At 42.3% G+C, this 22,202-nt stretch overlaps 1 protein-coding gene across 1 annotated transcript in view; it reads right to left on the reverse strand.

Moving 5' to 3' along the window:
• Window positions 1-22,202, reverse strand: part of KIAA1755 (KIAA1755 ortholog) — a 50,192-nt gene that overhangs the window by 2,219 nt on the left and 25,771 nt on the right. The window contains exons 10-16 of the mRNA XM_044299470.1: window positions 10,423-10,561; window positions 9,681-9,803; window positions 9,312-9,503; window positions 8,220-9,205; window positions 7,231-7,480; window positions 6,661-6,750; window positions 3,980-4,201 (exon numbers count right to left, since the gene is read on the reverse strand). Of these exons, the coding sequence (XP_044155405.1) occupies window positions 3,980-4,201; window positions 6,661-6,750; window positions 7,231-7,480; window positions 8,220-9,205; window positions 9,312-9,503; window positions 9,681-9,803; window positions 10,423-10,561 (2,002 nt within the window). The remainder of the gene's footprint in view (window positions 1-3,979; window positions 4,202-6,660; window positions 6,751-7,230; window positions 7,481-8,219; window positions 9,206-9,311; window positions 9,504-9,680; window positions 9,804-10,422; window positions 10,562-22,202) is intronic.

Below are 22,202 nucleotides of genomic sequence, written 5' to 3' on the forward strand. Positions count from 1 at the left end.
TGGTATTATTGTGTACAGGGAATGGATGTCCAATGACCCCATAATGACACATTGTATTGGCCCTGTTTTTCATACGAAAATGGAGAAAACGCACGTGTGCTGCATTATTAACGCAGTCGGCACAGGTGTTTTTCTATAGGAGACGTATGGGCCCATTATACATATTACGAAATTATAGACATGTAGTTAACTGCTAAAGGAGAAATCTATTTGGGATGTTTTGTTTCCAGTGTAATAAGAATGGGTATTCCTATCGTTATGTTGAGTATCCACCATATTACTTATTGGATCAATGGTAAGGGAGGGGCCCTTCTTTTACATACAAAAAAGAAAAAACGCATATATGCCGCAGCAATAACGCAAGGTGCATAGGTGCGTTTTTTCTAGAGAAGAATTATGGGCCCACCATGTGCAAACATATGAAATTGTAAACATGTAGCCAATTGCTAAAGGAGGGAAACTGTTACTTTTCGTTCTCTCTTATTATTATTTTTATTATGGATGACTTTGGGCAATGGTTACATATAAAAAGGAAAAACGCACATATGCCGCATCAATAACGCAAGGTGCATAAGTGCGTTTTTTCCAGAGAAAAATTATGGGCCCATTATGTGCAAACATATGAAATTGTAAACATGTAGCTAATTGTTAAAGGAGGAAAACTGTTATTTTTCGTTCTCTCTTATTATTTTCACTATGGATGATATCGGGCAATAATTACGGACACCTGAACGAATTGACATACCGGATCTGACGTTCGATAATTAGCCAATGAGACCATGAAAGAGTGCTACTATAAGAGAGGGGATTTGAAAGGGGGATGTATACCACTGAGGAAGGGGTGAGAATTAGGACCCCGAAAAACGCGTCTGGAGCTACATCCCCCACTTTTGTTGCATTGAAAGACCCATTACCAACTATCGACTGCCAGTGACCGGTGGTGAGCTGTTTAAATCGACGAAAGTCATCAATACAGCATTACTGCGGACTAACCAACAGAAGGCCGCAATTATTGGCCTAGGCGGTGATGAAAAACCCACCAGTGAGTCCTTACCAACAAGAACCTCCCGATAAGCAGTGCTGCATTAACGGAGGCACGTTTGGGAGCGACAATATCCCGAGGTCTGGCCGAAGTTCTAGTCTATCCAAAGGTAAAAATCACTTGCAAGTGTTTAGTAGCGGGGACGCCGCTACCTACCCCGCTTCAGCGAGATGCCGCTGTTTTCAGGTGTGGGGTAGTTATTCTATGAACACTGGTTGTGGGTCTCGAAATCTAGTGGAGCTAATGAACGTTGCTTTGTAAGAACTTTGATAGGATCGGTATCCACCGATTTTCTTTAGGGTTTTATACCCTCTATATGGACATTGGGTTGATTATTTCATCGAAATATTTATCGAATAACAAACTGCTATTTCTTCCTGTCACTTACCCCTTGCAATTTGGGCTGTTACTATATGTACTGTTGCTACTTTTACTGTGTTGCTATGGTAATAGCATAGAGCCATACATTGTATACACTCTATGCCGCTACCTTCTTATTGTTTTATTGCATTAATTAGTGCTGACCTTAGCACAATAAATATCAGTGTATTATTTGTTCAATCACATAGTCCCCAGCTTTCTTTGAGTGCTCTGTCCATTATTATACATTTTGTTGCCCCCCCTCCCCATTCGAGTGAGTGTCCTCGTCTGGACAGGTGCACCTCCTTTGGTGTCTAGGTTTCTCTAGTGCAACATCTTCACTATTGCCTGAGGATTGAGATCAAGGCTCTGTGCTGGCCACTCCAAAACATTGACTTTGTTTTCCTTAAGCCACTTTTGTAACCAGTTTGGCAGTATGCTTCGGGTCATTGTCCCATTTGGAAGACCCATTTCCACCCAAGCTTTAACTTCCTGGCTGATGTCTTGAGATGTTGCTTTAGTATTTCCACATAATCTTCTTTCCTCATGATGCCATCTATTTTGTGAAGTGCACCAGTCCCTCCTGCAGCAAAACAACCCCACAACATGATGCTGCCATCCCCTCGTTTCACAGGGATGGTGTTCTTAGGCTTCCAAGCTTCTCCATTTTTCCTCCAGATGTAACGATGGTCATTATTGCCAAAAAGTTCCATTTTAGTTTTGTCAGACCACAGGACATGTCTCCAAAAATGTAGGTCTTTGTTCCTGTGTGCATTTGCAAACATTAATCTGGCTTTTTTATGTTTCTTTTAGAGTTATGGCTTCTTCCTGGCAGAGTGGCCTTTCAGCCCATGTTGATACAGTACTCGTTTCACTGTAGATATTGACACAATCTTACCAGCTTCCGCCATCATCTTCACAAGATCTTTTGCTTTTGTTCTTGGGTTGATATGCACATATCTCTGGGACACAGAAGCCGTCTCCTTCCTGAGCGGTATGATGGCTGGACATTCCTATCTTGTTTGTACTTGCGTATAATTGTTTGTACAGGTGAACAAGGCACCTTCAGGTATCTTGAAATTGCAGAAAACCACAGAAACAAGATAATAATGCACTTATTAAAGCAGATGCAAGCACTATATATGGACTAAGTCCTCACCCTGATATGATAATGTCTGAGACACTTAGTCGATATATTTTGATCAAAACACATCTAAGCCCGCCACCAAGCGTCAAGGTGGTCTCAGGTCAGGCGGGTCCTACGCTAAACCTACCTAAGCCGTTGGGCTTCTATGTTCAGGAGCGCAGACCCCGCACATATGGTGTGCTGCTCCTAGTAACCTCCATGTGCATCAAGCAACCAATGGGAGGAGGAGCAAGCACAGCCATATGTACCACCTAATTAAGGCGCTCATTGGATAGAGGAGGGGGGCAAAAGTGCAGAGGAATGCTACTCCCAAGATACTAGGTGCGCATTCACACTTGAAGGTGCCACTCCCTCAAGCAAACACTACATAAACAAAAAAATCACAGAAAAACTAAGATAAAAACATCCTGCACAATATGATATAAATTTGCGGATGTCCCTGGCCATATTATTAAAGAAACCACAGAAACAAGATAATAATGCACTTATTAAAGCAGATGCAAGCACTATATATGGACTAAGTCCTCACCCTGATATGATAATGTCTGAGACACTTAGTCGATATATATTTTGATCAAAACACATCTAAGCCCGCCACCAAGTCCATATATAGTGCTTGCATCTGCTTTAATAAGTGCATTATTATCTTGTTTCTGTGGTTTTCTTCAATAATATGGCCAGGGACATCCACAAATTTATATCATATCGTGCAGGATGTTTTTATCTTAGTTTTTTCTGTGATTTATCTTGAAATTGCACCCAAGATTGAGCCAGACTTGTGCAAGTCCACAATTCTCTTCCTGATATCTTGGCTGATTTCTTTAGACTTTCCCATGATGCTACACAAAGAAGCAGTGTGTTTCAGGTGTGCATTTAAATACATCCACGGGTGTGTCTCTAATTAACTCAGATGTTGCCAACAAACCTAACAGAAGCTTCCAAACACATGACATCATCATATGGGCAGTCCAGAATTGTTTAAAGGCATAGTAATCTTAGTGTATATAAACTTTTGGCATTGCAGAAAAAAATAAAAATGCCTTAAAAAATTCTCCCTCTCATTATTCTGGCATTTGGCAAATAATAAAAATTATGGTAATCCTAATTGTCCAAAAACAGGAAAGGTTATTCAGATTTCATGTCAGATATTGAGAAAAACATGAATATGTGTCTTTTTATATAATGTATGTAAACTTCTGGTTTCAACTGTATATCCACGGACCACTACAGTAGTTCTAACAGGAGCACCATTCATGAACTGAGGGAGCGTTACTAAACTTTTTGCTACAGGCAGCTAAAGGGCTTGATGCATGCCTGATTGCTGGACATAGCATTTAGGTATTAGTCCTCATTGAGAGACCCTATATCCTTCTCTAATTTTGTTAAAGTAGGATGTATTGGAAGGGATTTTATTTATCATAATTTCTTACGTCACAAACTTGAATGTCATCCATGGCAAGGAGATCATTCCCATGACGGAGCTGGAATCTGACAGCCTCCCGGGCAGATTTCAGCTCTGCCTCCCTGGTACTTTGGCCTTTGCACTCCCACTCCATGTCCTGCAGGAGAAGACTGTACTTGCTGATCCGCTGGATGGGTTTTAGAAGATAGGACGAGAGATCCATCTTATCTCCCAACTCCTGCTGCTTCCTCTGTGAAAATAGCACACATTATCATGGATGTCATCCTTAGCTAACACAACAATACACAACCACAATACAGTAAAACCTATAATGACAATATAAAGACATAACTTTGATGGCCCTTATTTAGAATAAACTATGGGCCATGTTATTGGCCTAGCATCATTAGTCTTCATGTGGTTATATCCGGGACAGCACGGTGTTGCAGAGCTGGGGCCTAAGTTCAAATCCGACCAAGAGCAACATCTGCATGGAGTTTGTATGTTCTCCCCGTGTTTGCATGGGTTTCCTCCGGGTTCTCCAGTTTCCTCCCACACTCCATAAAATGGCATAAAATAGTACAGGGGTCATCAACTGCAGGGAGACTACAACTTCCAGCATGCACACTTGCTCAGTGGTTCTGTAACTTCCATAGACGTAAATAGAGCCTGCTTGAGGTTGCTGACCCCTGGCGTGGTAGGTTCATTAAAAAACAAACAATGGTAGACTATTAGCAATGTATGCCTTTAAATTGGCATACAGTGGTGCTTGAAAGTTTTATAACCCTTCAGAATTTTCTATATTTCTGAATAAATTTGATCTAAAATTACATCAGACTTTCATAAGTCCTAAAAGTAGATAAAGATAACGAAATCATACAAATTAGTCAAAAACATTTATTTATTGAGGAAAATGATCCAATATCACATGTCTGAGAGTTGTAAAAGTATGTGAACCTTTGCTTTCAGTATCTGGTGTGACCTCCTTATGTCGTAACAACTGCAACTTCCGGTAATTGCTGATTAGTCCTGCACATCAGCTTGGAGGAATTTTAGCCCATTCCCCTGTACAAAATGTTTTAATTCTGCTATGGTGGTGGGTTTTCTTTCCTCCCATGAACTTCCCGCTTCAGGTCCCTCCATCACATTTCTATTGGATTAAGGTCAGGACTTTGAGTTGGTCATTCCAAAACTTTTACTTTATTCTTAACCATTCTTTGGTAGGACGACCTGTGTGCTTACGGTCTTTGTCTTGCTGCATGACCCACATTCTGAACATGTATGTCAACCTCAGTAAGCTGGACAGAGAATTTAGAAAAAGAGCAAACAGCAGGTGGCATAGATTTCAATGAATTACACAGTGGTTATACTAAATTTTTAATTACATACAATTACAAATGTATTTAGATCCAGGTGCTGGTTTGAAAAATGTAGAATGTTTTTCTTGCGACAACACTTTTAACATTAGCTAGTGTGAGAAAGGCCTTTAGTTGCTTAGAGGTTACCTTGGGTTCCTTTGTGATTTCACAATATTACACCCCTTGCTCTTGGTGTTATCTTTGTTGGTCATCCACTGCTGGGGAGGGTAATAATGGTCTTGTTCTTGAATTTCCTCCATTTGTACACCGTTTGTCTGACTGTGGATTGGTGGAGTTCAATCTCTTTAAAGATGGACTTGTAACTCTTTCCAGCCTGATAAGACTCAACAACTGTTCTTCTGAGGTCCCCAGAAATCTCACAAACATGTAGAGACTTTAACAGATCTTTGTTCTGTAAATAAAACAGGCCACCTTCTCACACCTGATTGTCATTCCATTGATTGGAAACATCTCACTCTAATTTCACCTTCAAACTATCTGCTAATCTTAAAGGTTCACATACTTTTGCCACTCAGAGATGTGATATTGGATCATTTTCTTCAATAAATAAATGAAACTCTAATATTAGTAATATTAATAATAAATCAACACTAATATTTTTTACTCATTTGTTTGATTTGTCTGAAAATCTGATGTAGTTTTAGGTCAAATTAATACAGAATATAGAAAATTCTGACCAAACTTTCGAGCACCTCAGTATGTTACAGCCTTCTTGGTGAGGTATAAATCTGGGAATACCAACATTTACCATCGATGGAAGGCTTTAGCGCAGTGAGAACAGAGCCAAAGCTCCATTTTGTCAGATACTGCAGTGAAAAGGCAACATCGACCTAGTTGTCCCTTCTTTCTAGTGATTGGTGGATTCCCATCCATGAATCAGGTAATTAAAGCTATATTCCAGAAAAGCTATTAAAACATTTTTCCATCTAAATCGATTGAAAAACAAACAAAAAAAAAAAAAAAACATGATTAATCATATGGTGCTGAATTGGCATGGATTGACTGCTTCCAAGCTTCTCTAGCTTTCACTGAACAGAGCCAATTCCGCTTGAGCTCTAAAATTGAGACAGACTTGTTGCTAGGAATAAACTGCCACATGGTCTTCTATATAACTTTTACCTATCAACCAGTCTGCAACAGATTTCATCAGCTCAGCACCAAACTGTCAATGAACTAAGAAATGAGAAGGTACAAAGAACAGCAACTCTCAATCCACACGTTATCTCTTACTCCCAGGAGGTAAAGTAATGTAAAATATATTATGTTATATAGTAGCTATTAATTGATGTTTCTGCTTCTACATTTTATCCAGAATTTATCTCCACCATACCTTGAAAAACGTTGCTCCATGTTCTTGTAGTAATCGGTCAGACTGAGGTTTGTTCTTGCTGTAAAAAGCATAAAGTCCAAACTTTTCTTTCTGTAACGTGAAACAAATCAGTAATGGAATAAGTACTGGTAACTTGAATTTTATTGTTTTTTCGCACCCTATATTAGAATTAGGCTTCATGCCCGGTACCATATTTTGCATGTAAGTTATCTACATTTTTATGGTCTTTCTACAATTTACAGAACATAGAAAAAACACGGAAAAACATTTTGCAGATCCATTGTTTGCTGAGCAAAATATGGACATGGCCATGAGCATAAAGCCTTATGCTGATTGCACTTAAGCAAATCCAATATTTTGCAAATATGACATAGAGTATACAAGGGTATTGACAACACTCAGCTTATGATTTATTCACACATTTCTAGCAGGAAGCATCTGAAGAACAAAATACTTTACAATTGATCATTTATGGTGAATGCAAATAGTTACCTGTACTGAAGCAGACAGGTCAAGTTCTCTTTGAACATATTAGTGACAGTAACAATCCTTAAAAACTGTTAGGCTTACATGTTTCAGGAAACAGCGCCCAACGTGACTTGGGTCCCTTCTGCAGCTTGTAAGTTCCTGTAGGAAAACATGGCTGTGGAACTCATAGAGTTTTTCCAAGTTTCCAAATATGGCGGCATGCTGCCCACGTAGGGTAGGCGGGAGATCTGGCTGATCCATCTCACTCAGGTAGTGGGAGAGAACATAACCCAGAGAACATACATAATCTTTCTCTGTGGCAAGCAGTTCTTCCATTATTCGATGGAGTTTACTGGACAGGAATTGAATAAAAAAAATTATGAAGATTTATTGGCATGAAAAACATTTCAAATATTTTCACTGATCCTCCAGATCTCAAAACTATGAATGGTTACTAACTAATAAGTATGGTCATACTAGAACAAGTCCATATATCCCTGTGGACTCATGTATGTACATACTGAAGTCATGTGCACTGAGCCTGTCTGGTGGCACTTAAGGGACCATGTTAGTGACTTGTAGGCAACTAGTGGGGTGGTTGTATAGTGACTACATGAGATATCCTATTTTCTTTAACAAGGGTACACCCCAAAGCATAAGATGGTCCTCTGGTGGACCCAGGATATTAGACAATAAGTGTCCCCAAAAGTCCAACAAAAAAGGTTAAAGCTAACTTCAGATCTAATCCCTTGTCACTAGGGTCTATTTCTTATGGGTCAATACACAAACTATTAGACCTTACTGAGAATATATTCTGTATATACAATGATAACAACAAAGTTGTGAAGCAATTAAAAGTGGATGTGTATATGTTCTCCATAGATAGTTAATGGGTCTTCACCTCTCGAGAGGCTAATGAACCTCAGACTGATCATTTCCTAGAATCATTGTTTCTATATTTATGTTAAAGTCTGCCAAATTCTTTATGACTCAGTTGGGGACAAGTGTTCAAACTTGGTTTAAGATACCTATTGGTGCACATACTTGATCTAACATGAAGGTAAATGAAAAACCACACGAGGTTCACTTACGCAAAGTTAAACTTTGCCGTCCAGTCATTGTCCCTAGATGATTCAGTCATGGCTCTTCTCATCCAAGGCATGTATGAGGTAAGTGGTTCCATTGGTTGCAAAGGAGAAATAGTTGAAGAACTTTCTGAGGAGTAATGGGAATTTGAGTCTCCTGTTGAGAAGCTGGCATGCCTAGAAAGGACGCATCTTCTGCCTGACTGCTTCATTTTACTACTGTCATTCTCAGTCATAATACTAGAGTCATCACTATTGGCCCTGCCATAGGAGACCCATGTGAAGTGGTCTGCATTTGTCACAGAGGATGGCTGTACTGGGGTTGGCCTAGAAAGCTTTGGACTAGGAGTATGCAAAATCTCTAGCGCTTCATTGTTGGAGTTCTGCACCATCAGCTCAGTGCTTTCAGGATCTGACCCATTGCTGTTTTTGGTTTCTTCACTGGTAGAACATCCCTGCGAAATCAAAGTTTCTCGTGTTGCTCTTGTGTTTCTTTGACTTCTAGGTGCTTTAAGAAATAAACCCATGGAACCAGCATGAAGGCCAAAACTACAGCAGTTAATAATGGTTGATTCTGCAGATCTCATGCTGCCCCGTGGCCTAAATTCATGGTCCTCCTTTCGGCTTCCTTGCGTGATTTCATTAGAAAAATTTACCACTGTGTCTTCTCCTTTACTGACACTAGAGGACAATGTGGTATCCTTGTGCCAGGCTGCATTTTGCTCATCTTTACACTTCTCTACAGTTTCTTCTATAAGTTGCTTAGCTTCCTGACATTTGAGCCAAGTCTCATTCCAAACGGCCAGTCCTCTACAGCTGCTTAGTTTGTAGGATTCTTCTTTCATCTCTTGAAATTTGACATCTGACAACTCCTCAGTTAATTTCTGCAGGTAGGTCTCCAGGCACTGCTGGGTCTCTGGCTGGCAAAGCTTTTGTTCAGCCATCTTCAATTGTCCCACATAGCGGCTGTAGCTAATGGTGAGCTGTGTAATCTAGTAGAAGAGATCAGCCAAAAATTAGGACATATTACTTTTTCCTGGTATACTTATCTAATGACCAAAATAAGCAAAAAAACTAAAACAAAATATGACGGTCTACCTTGTCACAAAATCTGTACAGATTCAGAAGCTTCTCCAGTTCTTCTTTTTGCCTTTCAACATTCATGTAGAAACTACTCAGTTTGGTCTGGAAGGCTCCTCTCGTAACCTTAAAAAAATCCATTTCTGGAAACATGGACCCACTGAACTTATTTGCATCATCTAGAAGAACCAACCCATGGTTATAATGCACCTGTAAAGGTTAAACAATAAAAACATGGGTACATAGATCCAAAAGGGCATCCAAGCCTTTGTAGCTCAAACCAAACTACATCAATTCTGGGATCAAAGATCCATTGATAATATGTAGAAGCTTTATAATAGGTTTTGAGATTAATCAGCTTTTTTCCTATTGATAAGGAATACTCACTGTTGCTTGGAGGAAGAATTCCTTAAACTTTTTGTGATACTTCTCTAAAGTTTCCAAAGACCATTCCATAGTGTCCATCTCATGTAGCTGATTTTCTCCATCTCCATCCATCCATAGGCTCAGCTTTGGAAGTAAGCGTGGAGTTAAAGAAGTTGTCCATGATTGTTTCCAGAAACACTGCTATGCCTGTCCACAAGTTGCGTGTGGTACTGCAGCTCATAATAATTTTTTTTTTATGGAGTTGTGCAGCAATACAAGACACAACAAGTTTAACTAGTCTTCGACCAGCCCTTTAAGGCTAGGGCTACACAGCGACATGTGTCGCGCGACAACTACATTGCAACATGTGTCATTCGACATTCATGTCGCACAGCATTTTTTGCAATGAAAGCCAATGGTGTCACTATGACATGCTGGAACTGTGAAGTGACAGTCGCTCAAAAATCCAACTTGGATGGATTTTTTGCGACTGTTGTGTCGCAGTCACAGCATGTTGCATGTCGCAGTACGAGACCATTGACTATCATTATAAAAATGTTGCGTGACTTTTCTGCTACAAGAAGTCACGTGACTGTGTAGCCCTAGCCTTACTGTGGTGCGAAGTTAATTATATAATCTATTATACTGATGGTCTTCATACAAGATTTTAATGTTATTTTTATCCAGATATTGCAGGGCCGGTCCTGACACTTTTATGTTCTATTCATTATAACATTTATGTCATTCACTTTCCTGTCTTTACCTGGCTAAACTGTTTTTCCAACTCCTGGATCTTCAACATGGACTCCAAAAGTTCCAGTCTACGATTGGACTTAGTAACCAGAGCGTGCACTCGTTCCTCCAAGTGGTTGTACATCTGTACCGCTGACTCCACAGCACTCCTTAAAGATTAAGGATTAAGATTAAAGATTAACAATTAAGATTTTCACTGATGACTCTTATAAAGAGGAGCTGTCACTTCTCCAGACATGTCTGCTTTAAGCTACTTTCCCACTAGCGTTTCTATTTTCTGGTACTGAGATCGGTCATACGCAAAAATGCTTCCGTTTTGTCCCCATTCATTTTCAATAGGGACAAAATGTAACTGAACAGAACGGAGTGCTCCAAAAATGCATTCTGTTCCTTTTGGTTGTGTTCTCATACCAGAGAACAAACCGCACGCTGCGGTTTTCTTTTTGTTATGGGATGTGGAGCATAACGGATCCGTCATGACCCACAATGCAAGTCAATGAGGACGGATCTGTTTAACTCTGACACAATAGAAAACAAATCCGTCTCCCATTGACTTTCAGAGATAATACAACAGGATGTGTTCATAACGGATGCAGATGGTTGTATTATCAGTAAAAGAAGTGTTTTTGCTGATCCCTGCCAGATCCAGCAAAAACGCTAGTGTGAAAGTAACCTAAGTAACTTCTTGGGGTTTTCTGAGATTTCAATACTGATTTGTGAGGGTCCAACACCCAGGACTCCCGCTGATTAGCTGTTTGAGAAGACAACGGCACTTACAGCAGCACTGTGGCCTACTCTCAGCTTTTCTTAGGCCAAGTGAAGACACATTCATCAGTCACGTGGCATAGGCGCAGCTCAGCACCATAGAAGTGAATGGTGTTGAGAGCGATACCAAGCACTGGTGCTATACAATATACGCCGCTGTGCTTGTTAAGCGCGGAGAAGGCCGCGGTACTCGCAGGACCTCCGATGCATTCTCAAATAGCTGATCAGCAGGGGTCCTGGGTGTCAGACCTCTCCGATCAGATACTGATGACCTATCCAGAGAATGGGTCATCATCAGTATTAAAATCTTGGAAAGCCTTTTTAGTTGTTTTGTCAGAAAATGCCATAATAATACTAAGAATAATAACTTTCATTTGTATATTCCACAGAGATTTACAATGAGGGCTCATCCACTTGGCTATGCTATACAGAGCCATAATATGGCACCCATAGAGGTCTGTGTGACTGTACCATACCGTTATATGCCTCCAGCTTTATACCTAATCCAAAGCATGTTCTGTTACAAAAATACAATATTTAAGGAAGCATTGTATGGCAGTACGCCGAGTGCCAAGGCTCCATGGCAAAGGAGAGCCTGCGGCTGTGTGTAGGAGGTACGCTTCCTTACATCTCATCCATGGGCACAGGGATCTGGAAATCGCATTTTAATAGTACTATATTGCAGAATTTCATGTTAGCTTCCTTCAGCTCTATTTATGGACTTCCAGAGGACCTCTGCATGCATCTGCAGGCCTCATCTTTCTCTACATAAACTGATACACTGACCTTTAATGTGAATGCTGTGATCTGGATTGATGTGCCTTAATTGTCCTTTCTTTAGATCCAAGGACTCCTTGTCTTGTTTTATTGTCCCTTTTAAGTACATAATATAGAATTTTATGGATTCTCCATTTCAATGGCTCATGAATACTGAACGTCTGCCAGGCTTAGAAACAATCATAAACCTCTGTATGGAGAATTTTATATCGAATTTTAGTGTTTTGTGGTATTTGAGACAGAGGCTTACTGTATTCAGTGCGTATGAAGTGATTTTAATTACAAGGGTTTATTACATTTAGATTGTTGTTCCTATATTGCATACAGTACCTGCCAACAGCCCCATTTTTCACAAGAAGCACCTACCCAAAAGAGTTGTAGCTTCCTAGGTAGAGCAAGTTCGAATCTAATGACTATGGTCACCTTTGTAACCATTTTAGTTTTATTATATTATTTTGATCTAAAATCAGTATGCGTTAAATCTGTCAGACTGGCTGTCTGATGGCTTGTCCTCCAGTTCCTCTCTCTTCTCTCCTGAATGATCTTCTAAGCTGATTTATGACCAAATCACAACTTTGTGAGACAGAAGAACTTAGGAAAAATGTGGGATAGAAGGACTTGGGTCAAAAGCAGGACTGCCCCTCCAAAAGAGGGATGCTTGGGAAGTATGTAAATGCTGGGAGGTATTCTTCATAAAACTGATCAATGGGATCAGATGAGGAGGTGGAGAGAAGAGGGGTGTCAGTCTGGTAAACACAGCAAATCATCCTATGGTGGGTGCCATACACCTTCTAAATAATCTGCTTATGTTTTAACTTTTTATAATGCAGGAACATTTATCATATGTTTTATGTCGCTATTTGCTCCATAATTTGTAGCCTTTCACTTCGATTGGCAACTTTGTAAAGTGTTGAGAAAAGTGTGCAGTGCAAAGGTGTGGCCTTCAGCGGCCCGACAGATTTACAATCGGTTTCTGGCATAAATGACAGTTCAAGTCTATGCCAACTTACAGCGTTGCTAGGTGTCCTCCATCTCCTATCTTCTATATACAGAAGACGGAGGACGTAGTAGTGGGCAGCCCCGAATGCTGCGTGTGCTCTCCCGTCGGACCGGGATAGTCCCTTTATTTGCGATAAAATTTAGTGATTAGAATATTCGCGATTACTCAGGAGGAAGAGGGCGTGTTTTAGTTTGGAGAAAGCCGATTGGTTGGGGTGAGGCTGCGCATTCCCAAGATGAGCCAAATGAATTCTGGTTAGTTAGGGAGGGAGGTCTTAGCTTCAGGGTAAGGGCATTGGTGGCCATCTTGCGAAGATAGTCAGAAAGAAGTCTTGTGAGGAGCAGTTGCTATGGACGGAATCTTATTAAACAAGTGGTATGTGAACACAATAATTAGTGATTATGGATTATCACCACAGCAGCAACAACATATATGAAAATTGAATTTTGAGTGAAAATATGACAGTTATCCTTTAACACTGACATTTGTAATCTTAGTATATCTGCCCGTTATTTTTATCTGGAGAATACTTTTAAAATGGTTGTCTTGGATTCGGAAAAAAAAGCTCTGCATTTTTTTTTCTAGCAACAGCTCCAATGAGTTATTCAATAAAATGTATCTGTATAGCGCCACCTGCTGTTTGTTATTTTCCTATTTATTTATTTTTGTCTATCTCACTGAGCTGGTCAAACAGTTTAAATCTCCGACTGCCACCAGCCATATGTTTGCTGCAGGAGGTGGAACTGAGACGGTTCCGTAGACTTTCTATTGAGTGTCTTTACCAAATCACATAGACCACACATGTGATTAAACAAAGCATCACTTTATTGAAACACAATGTAACAAAAACAACAAACACATATATAATATGTTGCGGGTGAGTACGGTGATAGAGTCCCCCCTTGGCCAGTAAGGTGCATCCAATAATGATAAAGTGACCAATGCAAGATGGCAAGAACCAGGGATTACTGTAGAAGAAACTACTCGGACTACTAACTGAGTGAAAGCTTAAACCCACATTATTTGGCCCATACGGGTATCAAAATGTAAATAGTAATCAATACAGTCTACTGGTACAACCACAGTCAAAGCATAAATACAAAAATAGACATAAATAGATGCGCCATACTAACCCGGGAGGGAAAAGAAGCAATTTCCCTAACACGCGTTTCGCCTCAACAAGCTTTTTCAAAGGGATACATGTCTCTAAAAGTCAACGTCCTATATACCCCTCACCCAGCTGGAGATAATCGCCCCACCTGTGTAATCAAGTGACCACCAATCTGTGTCCAGGGGGCGAGGTATCCTATATTAGGTCCAATTGGATCGCACTGCAAGTAAAATATCTGCCCAGGCACACAAACAGTCCACGTGAGCATCCACATGACCATGATTACACTGAAGGTCCTTTTGTTTATTTATATGTTGGTGCAGACACTTTATTTGCAGAGCGATTCAACTGGACCTAATATAGGAGATCTTGCCCCCTGGATTCCAACCCCTGAGTACGATGTGGGTCTGTCCTTCTTTCGATCATTTGGTCGGAATTTCGAGTCATGTGAGCATCCACATGATTATGATGACACTAAAGGTCCCGTGGACTGTTTGTGTGCCTGGGCAGATATTTTACTTGCAGTGCAATCCAATTGGACCTAATATAGAATACCTCGCCCCCTGGACACCGATTGGTGGTCGCTTGATTACACAGGTGGGGCGATTGTCTCCAGCTGGGCGGGGACGTTGACTTTTAGAGACATGTATCCCTTTGAAAAAGCTCGGCGAGGTGAAATGCGCGTAAAAAAAAATTGCTTCGTTTCGCTCCCGGGTTAGTATGGTGCATTTATTTTTGTATTTATGCTTTGACTGTGGTTGTACCAGTAGACTGTATTGATTACTATTTACATTTTAATACCCGTATGGGCCAAATGATGTGCGTTCAACCTTTTACTCAATAGAGTTGTTTTTTTCTACAGTAATCCCTGGTTCTTGCCATCTTGCACTGGTCACTTTTTCATTATATAATTATTAGCTCCACCTTACTGGCCAAGGGGGGGGGGGGGTCTCTATCACAATACTCAGCCGCAAGATTTTATATATGTGTTTATTGTTTTTGTTACATTGTGTTTCAATAAAGTGATGCTTTGTTTTATCACGTGTGGTCTATGTGATTTGGTAGAGAGGCTTTTATGCGTCCACACGAGTGATAGGATCATGCTGTTGTTGGCGATATTTTGGTTTTCTTTCTATTGAGTGTGTCTCATTCTGAGTGGAGAGAGAGAGTGATTCTCACTCCTGGTTCTAGCGATTCTAGGGATCTCAACACTCGGACCTCCACCAACCAAAAAGTTTGGATATATTTATTTGACATTTCAAAAGTTTTCTGAAAGCTCAGTGACCCTTTAATGGGATTTACCCCTCTGAGAATATTTATCACCAATAAGTGTATGGTCGCTGGGGCAACACCTGTGGGACCCCTAACAATCACTACAATGGGGGTTCTGAATTGGGCATCCTCCCTCACCTTGCAAGTATCGGAAGGACACGTAGCATAGATACAAGTACATGGAAAAGGAATTTTGCAGAAGAAATACATCTGATGCTAAAGTGGGTTGTCCAAGACTTAAATACTGATTACCTATCCTCAAGATGGCTCATCAGTTTCTGATCAGTACGGGTCCAACTCCCAGCACCCCCTGCATCACTCACCCGACCAGTGTTCAGGAGAGCGATGGAGCCTCTTCCTTGATCTGGGATGTCCATCTATCACATGCCCTAGGTGCAGCTCAGTTCCCATTTAAGTGAATGGGACAGAACTGCAATGCCAAATACAGCCACTATACAATGTACGGCGCTGTGTTTTCTATGCTGTGAGGAGGCCACGGCGCTCAAAACAAATGATCAGAGACTGAGAGTGTTGAGAGTCGCACTGCCACTAATCAGATACTGATGGGCTATCCTGAGGATATTCAATATCTAATTTCCAGAGAACCTTTTTAATGTAGTCATCTGAAATTGAGGAGCATAATTTTGACCTATGAATAGCGTTGGGAAAATTCAATTTGCCACGAAGCCGAATTTCCTTGTGCTTCATGGTAGGAAATCGATTTTCCCGAAATGGCGGTAAAAAGTGAAAAAAAAAAAAATCATACTTATTTCATCCGATTGAGCACAAAGAGCCATCTGCCGCCATCTTGATTGAAGATCTCGCATAAAAAATCCTGTGCGTGGCAGAGATGATGATCATAAGATTTCATGCTAGATCTTCAATCAAGATGGCGACAGACGACTCTTCGCGATCAAATAGATGAGGTAAGTATGTTTTTTTTTTTTTTGTTTTATAGTTTTTTTATGCTACACTATAATATCAATGTTAGATGCCGCGATCAGCTATGAACACGGCATATGAGGGTAGCAGTGCAATTGCCATTTCCTGCCATTGCACCCACTACTTAAGAAATACGCTTCACACGGAGCAATTTCGGCTAAGCAGCCGTATTGAATTTTTGATACTTTGTTCATCGCTACCTATGAATATATGTTAATGAGGATTTACAGGGTTAATCCAAGATTTTATTTGATTATTTTACCTCTATGGCTGCTGACCCCATGCTCAGTCCGTCAGGAGAGGTATTTTATGTGTCAGCTCCTACAGGCCTGCATGTGCTAAGTGGCTGGTTGTTGATAAGGCTGAGTATTCGGAGGACATGTAATGAGCAGTATTTAACACCTCTCCCTCCCCGGTATTCCCACTCCTAGATAAAACTGAGCACAGCTGCACTGCAGTGCCACCAAGTGGAGACAGATGGGAACATGCGCGCACACCCACACACACAGAAAAAGGCCTGTTTCCAAGTAAATATGCAAAACTCAAAGCTACAAGCTAATAATGCATATAATAAACTCGAAAACCAAAGCGGAGGATTAAATGAATTAAAATAAATCTGCGTTACAGGGGTTGTCCAGTTTAGAAAACTCAATATGAATCTGTGCTGGCTGGGCCCGTGCTGCGGACCGCAAATTGCAGTCTGCAATGCACGGGCACTAACAGTGGGGCCGCCGCATGCAGTCCGCGATCTGCATCTTACTAAGATGCGGAGGCCCAGACAGAAAACCCATGGCAGCACTATGGCCCTTCGATCTGTGCCTCCGTTCCGCATTCACGTGTATGGGTCCGTATCCGTGATGTGGGGTGCAAATGACCGGTGCCCGTGTATTGCGGACCCGCTGTTTGCGGGCCAAAACACGGCCACAGCCAAGCAACGGCCGCGTGCATGAGCCCTTAATTTGCGAGGCGATAATAAAGGGGTTATCCGAGTGTTTAATACTGTTGATTTATCCTCAGGATAGGTCATCAGTATCTGATCCGATCTGCTGTTTGAAGGGACATGTGACTGCTGCAGCCAACCACAGGCTGCTGATGTAGTCACATGTGGGCTGCACAGAGACCTGCAGGGGATGATGGGGGGGGGTGAGTACATAAATAGTTATCATTTTGAACAAATGGCTGTTTTTCCCAGGAAAGTCCCTGCCTGCGAGGCTCATGCTGTGAGAGGGATGGAGGGATCATGTTACAGTGTCCCTGCCTGCGAGGTTCTTGCTGTGAGAGGGGTGGAGGGATCATGTTACAGTGTCCCTGCCTGCGAGGCTCATGCTGTGAGAGGGGTGGAGGGATCATGTTACAGTGTCCCTGCCTGCGAGGCTCATGCTGTGAGAGGGGTGGAGGGATCATGTTACAGTGTCCCTGCCTGCGAGGCTCATGCTGTGAGAGGGGTGGAGGGATCATGTTACAGTGTCCCTGCCTACGAGGCTCATGCTGTGAGAGGGATGGAGGGATCATGTTACAGTGTCCCTGCCTGCAAGGCTCATGCTGTGAGAGGGGTGGAGGGATCATGTTACAGTGTCCCTGCCTGCAAGGCTCATGCTGTGAGAGGGGTGGAGGGATCATGTTACAGTGTCCCTGCCTGCGAGGCTCATGCTGTGAGAGGGGTGGAGGGATCATGTTACAGTGTCCCTGCCTGCGAGGCTCATGCTGTGAGAGGGAAGAGGGAGCAGCCGTTGGGGGGGGGGGCATCTGATCCAGTCTTCCACTTCACTAGTTATCTTGGGGTGTTTGATGCACCTCAAAATGAAACTGATGACCCATGGCCCTAACATGTAGCAGCTACCGCTGTCCATTCATGATGACCGGCTTTTGCAACTGAATCCACTAGTCAAATAAATCAAACTTTGATTTCTTGCCATTTTGAAACGTGGGAATTTTGGTTTAGAGCTAAATGAAACATTTTTAGCTTGCAGTGCACCAATTATAGCTGCAGGTCCCTGTATTAGGTAAAGACTCTACTTGTCAGCAGGCACTGCATTATGGAGAGCGCATACTGGCACACGTTCCCGCAGCCCCTGATTTAGCTCATCAAAGCAACTGTTTTTTATGGGCGCACACTGGGAGACACCTGTGACACACCGTATAATTTTCTTGGTCAGAAAGTGCCTCGCTCTGCTTCCTTCTTATGGTGTTAAGTGCATTAACCTGAAATAGGTTCTACCTTACTCATCTATGTCTGTGTTTTCGCAAACTGTGGCCCTTTGGCTTTTGTGAAAAAGCCCATCAAGTTCTGAAAGACACTGGTTTTGAACCTAAGTCATTAAAATGTAGATGTTGCTAGTCTTAAAGGGAAAATTTCATCACATTTATATGGTACTAGCAGAAGAACCCGGCTTCGCATGGGTATATCTCATTTGCAGTATTTCATTTATTGTTTCTATGTTTCTATGTGTCGATATCGACAGTATACCCCTTAACAGTGACCTCTACAATACCCCGCCCCCTCAACAGTGAACTCCACAGCCCCTCACCCCTTAATATTGCCCCCCCACGGTGCCTCGCCTCCTTACAATGTGACCTCCACAGCAGCCCATCCCCTTAACTTTGACCTTCACAGTACCCGCCCCTTTAACAGTGAGTTTCACAGCACCCCACTCCCTTAACATTGACCTCCTCAGGGGCCCGCCCCCTTAACAGTGACCTTTACAGCACCCTGCCCCTTAACACTGACTTCCATAGGGGACCGTCACCTTATCTGTGACCTCCACTGTTCCCTGCCCCCTTACTAGAGACCTCCACAGCACCCTTCCCTTTAACACTGACTGCCACAGTAACCCGTTCGCTTAACTGTGGCCTCCACAGTACCCCGCTCTCTTAACAGTGACCTCACAGTACCCTTCTGACTTAACAGTGACCTCCACAGCAGCTGCTCCTTTAATAGTGGCCCCTACCCCCTTAACAGTGACCTCCACAGCGGCCTGCCCATTAACAGTAACATCCACAGTGAACGCCCCTTTAACAGTGACCTTCACAGTGCCCGTCTCTTTAACAGTGGCCTCCACAGCAGCTGCCCCTTAAATAGTGCTGCCCCCTTAACAGTGACATCCGCAGCAGCTGCCCCTTTAATAGTGGCCCGTGCCCCCTTAACAGTGACCTCCACAGCGCCCTGCCCCCTTAAGGCTAGGGCTACATGACGATATGTGTCGCAAGACATTTTGTCGAACCAATGTCGCACAACAATTTTTATAATGATAGGCTATGGTGTTGCACTGCGACAGCGACTTGCTGCGACTGCGACATGACAGTCGCAAAACATCCATCCAAGAGCTTCTATTGGCTGATAAGGGACATGTGACTGTGTGTATGACAGTTGGGATATGAGTGAAAGACTTGCTTGTATTGGCTAATGCAGTTAATGTTTTGTGAATATCTCAGGAACGGTACGTCCTAGAGAGCTGAGACCTGGTCTAAAATCTTCCCGGATGCCTGATGTACCTGTGTGCCAAATTTGGTGAAGCTCGGTCCAGTCGTTTGGTCGCGCATAAAGAACAGATAGCCATACAGAAACTCATTTTTATATAAAGAGATTTTACTGTAAACATATTATTTTGAAGAAAGGCTTGACATTTTTTAGTTTTATGTGAATATGCCTATAAAAGACATCCAGTTTTCACACTGGCCACTGGAGCACACAGCATAAGCACACTTACAATCTTTGTTGTATAGACAGGGACAATGTCAGCAGTCATCTCATTATTATTAGAGGCTGTGGCTTTAATGACTGTTGACAGCTCAAATTTTATTTTGGGGGTCTAAATAAGGGAGGATAGTAAGAATATATAACATTCACACAGAAAAGTCTCTGTATGCATCTCTCCTGCCGCTCCCTGGTTGTTGGAGTAGGAGTTGTACGCCATGTCTTCCTGTAGACTGTATTATACCTATGAACACTTTTCAGAGGTTTTTTAAAGGGTTATTCCCATCTTGGACAATTATGGTATGTTTACAGGATATGCCATAAATGTCCAGTAGATGTGGTTCCCAGCTCTGGGACTTGCACCTATTTCAAGAACAAGGGTCTTTTTCACTCCCATCTCATGGATGCTGTGAATAGAGAGGGGGCCACACATGGGCTGCTCTCTCCATTCACTTATGTAGGAACTCTGATAATTGCCAAGCATGCTTACTCGTCTATCTTGGGATCTCCTACAGCAGTGAATGGAGAGTGCATGGGCATCCACCTCTCCATTCACAGCATCCTCGAGACGTGGATGTCACAGTAGGTGAGGGAAGGGAAGCAAACGAAACACAACAAAATCAAACAAAAAAGCAGGCTAGGCCCCACAGCTAGGGAACAGGGAAAGGTCATCTTCTGACAATCCCTGAGCCTTTCCCTGACTGCTACCAACATGAACAGATCTCGATGGGAGAAGTGTTCATGCACACCAACCTAAGCCCTGCTGTAACCCTCAGCTAGGGAGCAGGCGGAAAGACAACTGGTTCCTTGCTCAAGATGAAGGAACCAGCGTCTACCTAAGGCCTAGCCAGTACAAACAACAGAAGGGAAGGAAGGAGAACTTAACTGAAGACGAACTGGGAGCAGGAGATCCACCAAACACCAGCAGAGATCTCCAGGAGAAACTATAAACCGCAAGGGCTAAAGTGAGAGGCAGGTATAAATAGCATCGCTAACAAACTAATGAGCAGAACCTGTGAGGGTGTGGGATTCTGCCCAAAGCCACAACAAAGCAATCTGTCAGATAGATTCACGTGCAGCAAGTCTGACAGATATTCTCAGATCACTCACAGGGCAGGGCGTGACAGTACCCCCCCTTTCTACGGGTGACTCCCGTGAAAGGCGTTCACAAGGCGGCTAGCATTAACATCAGTAGCCAGAACCCACATCCTTTCCTCAGGACCGTATCCCCTCCAATGCACCAGGTACTGAAGGGAACCCCGAAGAACATGCAAGTTGAGTATTTTGGAGATCTGAAACTCCAGATTACCATCAACCAAGACAGGAGGAGGAGGCAAAGGAGATGGTTTAGCAGGTTCAACATACTTCTTCAACAAGGACCTGTGAAACACATTATGGATCTTCCAGGCCTGCGGAAGTTCTAGACGAAACGCCACCAGATTAATAATGGCCAAGATTTTGTAAGGACCAATAAATCTTGGGCCCAACTTCCAAGAGGGTACTTTCAACTTAATGTTCTTAGTGGACAAGCACACAAAATCACCCACACACAGGTCCGGACCAGTCATACGTTTATATATTTCACCCATCTTTTTCAAATTAACCTGAATCTTTCGCCAGATAGAAGACAACGAAGAAGAGAATCTCTCTTCTTCAGGTATACCAGAAGATTCAGTCCCAGAAAAAATACCAAACTGAGGGTGAAAACCATATGCGCCAAAAAATGGTGACTTATCAGTTGACTCCTTTCTACGGTTATTCAAGGCAAACTCAGCCAAGGCCAAAAACGAGGACCATTCTTCCTGATTCTCAGCGACAAAACACCTCAAATAAGTCTCCAGGTTCTGGTTAGCGCGCTCAGTTTGTCCATTTGACTGAGGATGGAAAGTCGAAGAGAAAGACAACTGAATACCCAGACGAGTACAAAACGCCTTCCAAAGCCTGGAGACAAATTGCATCCCCCTATCAGACACCACATCAGAGGGAATGCCGTGTAGTTTCACCATGTTATTAATAAACACCTGAGCGAGAGTTTTAGCATTGGGCAAACCTGATAATGGTACAAAGTGAGCCATCTTACTGAAGAGGTCCACCACCACCAAAATCACAGTATTCCCAGAGGAACTTGGTAAATCAGTGATGAAGTCCATGGACAAATGAGTCCAAGGACGAGATGGAATGGACAAAGGAAGAAGAGATCCTGATGTGTGAGCCACCTTAGCGCGTGCG

Source organism: Bufo gargarizans, chromosome 6 (assembly GCF_014858855.1).
Source record: "Bufo gargarizans isolate SCDJY-AF-19 chromosome 6, ASM1485885v1, whole genome shotgun sequence".
Classification (NCBI taxonomy): domain Eukaryota; kingdom Metazoa; phylum Chordata; class Amphibia; order Anura; family Bufonidae; genus Bufo; species Bufo gargarizans.